General features: G+C 33.5%; 1 protein-coding gene across 1 annotated transcript in view; it reads left to right on the top strand.

Moving 5' to 3' along the window:
* LOC108751692 (zinc finger protein 628-like) overlaps positions 1 to 6,002 on the top strand; it is a 30,098-nt gene that overhangs the window by 7,573 nt on the left and 16,523 nt on the right. The window contains exons 3-4 of the mRNA XM_018491998.1: positions 155 to 373; positions 1,518 to 1,738. Of these exons, the coding sequence (XP_018347500.1) occupies positions 155 to 373; positions 1,518 to 1,738 (440 nt within the window). The remainder of the gene's footprint in view (positions 1 to 154; positions 374 to 1,517; positions 1,739 to 6,002) is intronic.

Below are 6,002 nucleotides of genomic sequence, written 5' to 3'. Positions count from 1 at the left end.
TATATATATAAATATTTACTTTAGTAATAAAATACGACTCTCTCTTAAAGTACGACGGCATAATCTCTAGAGATATTTTGTAAATTCTCTTTTACTTAAAAATTATCACACTTTCCACGCTTTGAACTCAGCACGGTTACCTTTGTTGTCTCAGACGTGCGTTGCGGTCTTATGTACGGCGGCTATGGGGCATCTGGGGGTGCCTGGTGGCGTCACATGGGCCTGCTGTTGCCACATAGTTTGCTCCCGCCTACGAGAATCCCATCCCAACAGACGACGCCGGTCACGAATTGCTCGCCTATTCATTCGGAACCTCTCAGTCCGGCACGTCCCGGATCACCCCGAAGATGCACGCCGGAGAAGGCCAAATTCGGTGAGATTTGAGTGAATCTCTCTTAAAGAAATCTGCAAATATTTAACACGTTGTGACTGAAAGATATAATAGAGAAGAAACTTCTGTTAGGAGGCGACGCGTCGTTACATAGAATGTAGCTCATGTAAAATTCATCGTGGAACATTACTATTTTAAAATTATTTGAAATTTTTTCAAGTATTACCCTAGTAATAATTTGCATAATGTAGTTTATAACATTACGATTTCTTTGACTATTTTATGTATTGTGAAAAAGGTATAGCTGAATTGGGCATATTCGTCATCATTTATGAACATCATTTATTCAGTATTAATTTGATTAATGTATACAAGTTTGATAAAAATGTAGAGACAAAATATGAATATTTTAATGAATTATTTAATAAATTGATTTTTATTCGATAATGATTACGATTTACAAGAGTGAGTCTAGTAAAGTTATCTTTAGCTAGCTTTCCAGAATGACTATCGTCAGAATATTTAAAATGAGTTTTTTTTTTAAAGTAGGCCGGTTAATGAGCAATTATCTGTGAGTGGGTACTATCGATCGACCAACGTTGTTATACGAGACATTTATCGCTCGACTTTGCTGCACGGATATTAATTACGATCAATTAATTGCTCTCTCTCTCTCTCTCTCTCTCTCTCTCTCTGCGTATATATGTATATATGGTATGCAAAAACTATAAAATTTCCTCGCCTTTAATGATGATGTTACATGATCCATCATAAATTACCACTTTTTTTCGATATCGTAACATAGCGATAATATGAGGTTTCTTGTTACCTTGTGCTCTCTATGTTACAAGTTAATTTATGGCGTTTAATTTGTGATGAAATATTTCTACAAAAAAACGCTTAATATATACTGATTTTGTTACTTTCAAATATGTGTGTGAATGAATCTTTACATATTTTATATTTATATAATTTGAAAAATTTTGTATTATTTTACATGAGCGAAAGATTTATTCGTTTTACATGTTAAACAAATAAGTATTGTATTTGATATTATCATGACGTATTTATGTACAATACAATTAATTAAATATTATATTAAAATTTTTTAAGTGAGAGACACACACAAGCAGTGATTTGACAAATGCTTGAATAACGACGTAGACCGATGATTTGTTTGTTTTAGAAGAGGAGGCGCCATTGAACCTCAGCACGAAGCCGAGCGACGTCTCGTCGAGTATCGGCAGTAGGAAAAGTGAAATTTGGTCGCCGGGTTCGGTGTGCGAGAGGGAGGCCAGGGAAACGAGAGCACCGTCCTCCAGGAGTCCGTCCTCGACCCCTATAATTACGCGGCAAATTCATCATTCACCACTTACACCGCCCTCCTCGACGGAAAGGACTTTTCAAGTAAGTGTTCCTATATTATACCTCTTTATTCTTATTTCGCGCACTTTATTTCACTTCATCACACAGATATCGACTAAAGTTGCCGGCTCCAAATGACTCGTTACTTTAACGAAGTAACACTTAAAACAGCTTAATCGTGAATTTTAATAATAACATGTAACAATATGACGTAATTCTTCTTTAAAGAGAATGTCTCGCGCGCATGGGAAAGATTTGTTTCGTATTATTCTATAATAAAATAAATTAAAAAGTGATATGGATAGATATTCTCGATTTAAAAATCGCCAGCGATGCCAAAACCGATATTACCGTTGTAAAGAAAGACTTTTACGACGCTAGTCCTCTGCGTAGATCGCACGAGGGTATCATTGCGAATCTGTTACCGCAATGATGAAGATGACTTTCGAGAAAGGCGACTAATATCAGTCCTGGAAATCTCGACGTGCGGTTTCCACGATATTTGGCCCATCGGAAAGTGGTCCGCGTACCGTTGCATGCATGTCTCACACAGTGCCAATTTTATGAAGTCGGCAAGTTGACTCGCGAGCTTTTATTGGCAATCGCGTCTCGAGCTCGTAAAGAAGTTTCGATTTCTATGTGTAGCGGTTTGTATCGACCGAATCGTCCGATCGCGGTAACCCCTAAACGTTGTATTCGCCGGCAGTAATTGGTCCCATCTTAGAGACTTTCCCCTCTGTTGTTTCCCGTTTCCTTCCCTCCGTTTTAGAGCTTTGATGCGACTTATCTGTTTCTGAGAATCTAACCACACTGTCGTTTTAACTGACAACTATAATCAACCCATTGATATTAATAATTTCCTTGACAGAAGAACAGGCTATTCGTTGATTGTTTGGATTAATTCTATTTCTGTCTTGCTAGTAGTAAATCGTTCGATTGCTAGTAATTATCTAAAGTGTGTGGATAACTTTTTTCTCATATACATAATGTACAATGACAGAATATTATAAATTCAATATAAAATTGAAATTGTAGTAAATTTTTTTTAATAATTATTTTTTTCAATTAAAAATTATCACCAATTATAAGTGCCTAAAAAAATATAACGAAGAAATTCGGAATTAAGTAAAAAATTGATAGAAATATTTAAAATGAAATTGCACTGTTCTTCTCTTAATCATCGTATTTTCGATCACAATGCTTCGTAAATAAGACCTTCCTACAAACGAAATATTATTTCCGATTGGATTAATATTTTATAAGCCTCGCAGAATAGCTTTTCAAAAAAATTCGTCGACGATCGATATGTGGAACTACTTGATGATGTCCATTTTTTTGGGGCTACAAGAAAGTGTTTCTCGCCCATCCTGATGGCCAGGTCACATTGATTTCTTTGAAAATCGATATTTTTCTCTTCATACACGAAGATTTTTATCACAAACAAAAAAAAAACTGTTTATTTAAGTAAATGTAAAAGAAGACTTACGCAACTTACTTATTTCCCAAGTTATGCACAATTCTTAGCAACAGTAAAAATTTTAATTTTTATAGCTTAGAGTCAGTAATTACGTTTTAGTCAGTAATTGATTTAACCTATTACAGTAATATTTTCCAAAGCAAATATAAAAGATATATATTCCATTAGGCGACTGAAGAAACTAAATAAATTCTACCGGATCGTTATAGTAAAAGAGGTCGTAATTATTCTATACTACTTCCCACCTGTTTTAAATGAAACGTCGTCAAATGCCTACGTTTAAATTAGACATCGTCATCAGAACCATCACGCATCTGTTACAATACAGGCATAGTCTAATTAACATAACGAAGCAATCCGGACGGACGAGTTGTCGAATACGTGTCGGTCCATCCTTGACTTTATCGCAACATTTCCTCTCGATACGCACAGAGAGGCGACCAGGCTTTTACGCGTGCCTACATACCACGCGTAAAACCGGTCGATCTCCATTCCGTTCGGAGAAAGAAAAAAAATCAGACTTCGGAGTCACGCGATATGAATTTCTTCGGGGCGCGCAAATACCCTTAAGTGCGTTGGGGCGAGGAAACGGGTCAAACGTTTTTGACGAGTACACGGGCCTCGACAAAAGACCTCGCCGCTTCAATTATGTGTGATTGAATGGAAGTAGAGAAACTTGCCTCGCCGTGCCGTGGTTTTACGTCCATGACACGTAATCGTAACTCGACATATTAGGATATGTGGGCCGCACACACGTGTGAACGTACGGGTGCACATATGTACATACATGTGTTTATGTATGTGTGTGTATATATATATATATATACGCGATTTTAATATGAAATTGACATTAAATTTTTTAATATCACGCTTAGCCTAGATTTACTACAGATTCGCTATTAAAAGATTATTAGCTCTTATAAATTAACGTGAAATGTGACCTTCATGATCACACTTTAATAAAGCCACACGATGGGTTAAAGTAACCTGACAATCGATAGTATTAGTTCCAATGATTTTAAAAAATTATACAGTATATAATTTCATCCTTTAAGAAAATAGAACTGGCGTTTTAGTGAAAAATTTGACACTAAAAAAAATCTTAAACATATTAAGTTTAAGAAAATATGCTTTTTCACTTAAAAAATCACAACTTTTTAAATTTATAATATTTTCAAATGCAATTTTAGCCTAATACTCTTGAAATGATGTACTTAAAAAAAATAGTATGGTTACACGCGTTTCAAAATAGGTATTTATTTTGAAGGTAAAAGATGGTCGCTTTTTAGGTGTCAAATTTGGGTAAAAAGCTATTTATTATTGGTTTAAGTTATTATTAATGTCAAAATTATTATTATTATTAATACTGAAAGCAAACATAAGTGAAAAACATAAAATACAAAAAATACATAAAAAACGTTACTCTTCGTTACTGCAATCTCAGTACACAAATAGAGTATGTTCTCTAAATCAGAATCAATGGATAATCACTGATTCAAATATGCCACTGTTAATTAATGAATGAAATGTGTTATCGCTAACTTATAGCGAATCTTGCTTCAGTGTATAAGTGTAGCGCATTCAACGTATATGGTATTGCAAGATTGGAATTACAATGTGCTACACTGAGAAAAAAATATAGTCAATTTTAATAAATATTTAGTTCAATACTGCCAACTAAACATTTACTTACAGTAAATAAATATTTGTTCAGTAAAAAAAAATGATTTGTTAAATCAAAATAACATTTCTTGTATCAAAAAAAATATATCTTTATATTTAATAAATATTTAGTTGCAATATTTTCAACTAAATATCTATTAAAATTGACTATAATTTTTTTCAGTGTAGAATCTGCAAATATCGATATTTTAACTATAATGCTCAAACTTCTTTTTTTTTATATAGTTGAATTTCACTGATTATTCAGTGCCAAATGTGCTAATATATGATATGCTGATAATTCAGTACCAAGTATACCACTTCAGTAGATTATCCACTGATTCAGATTTAGAGTGTCATATAGATGGACATTCTTTTTTCATCGTTTTTTTATCCTTGTTTGAAGGACACAATCTACAGCTTTCTTTTTTTTACAATTTAATGTAAAAATATAAATTATAATTTTTTTTACGAAAACGAGCGTTGGTCACACTTACAGACCCGAGAAAAAAACGCTTTTCGCGCGAATGGCTGCTAGATGCATACTAACAGTCCGATTAAAAAGCTAAGCATCGATTGAAGCCTGAAATCTGTAATCGATGGTAGGAACGCGTTCTTCTGATGCCAAGAAGGTTTCTGAAATCTAGCGTGAAAGATGATGCTCTGGTCATTTTGACTCAGAAGGATTAGGATGAAAGGTTAAGGTAGCCAAATTCCCAAATATTTTAAGATTAAATTTTTTTCATTTATAAATATGTACCTACTATAGTTACATCGGTGCTAGCAGGAAGAGTTCAAATTAAATTTTTTTATCTATATTCTATGCTATATTACTAATCTATTAAATTTCATCATTTTCACAAAGATTTTGTTTTTAGTATCTGTCTAGAACGAAGTCTTTCCCAATTAAAATTTCTTTGTAACAAAATGTAAGTGTCGTGAACATTATTTAGTACATCGTCATGATTTTGAAATTGTTGTTAATCAATGTCCGTTTCAGGTAGAATAAATTTTAGGTTACATCTTTTTGATAGATTTATAAAATTAGGTACGCGAGTTTCAAAACGTGTTCAGGATTTTCTAATCAAATGATTCGTAGATTTTTTTCAAGCTTAAATCTTAAACAGTGGCTTAAGCAACGTAAAACCTAGCTATCGCATTAATCGG

The sequence above is a fragment of the Trachymyrmex septentrionalis genome, unplaced genomic scaffold, assembly GCF_001594115.1.
Source record: "Trachymyrmex septentrionalis isolate Tsep2-gDNA-1 unplaced genomic scaffold, Tsep1.0 scaffold51, whole genome shotgun sequence".
In the NCBI taxonomy this organism is placed as follows: domain Eukaryota; kingdom Metazoa; phylum Arthropoda; class Insecta; order Hymenoptera; family Formicidae; genus Trachymyrmex; species Trachymyrmex septentrionalis.
This window is presented reverse-complemented; position numbering and strand designations above follow the sequence as displayed.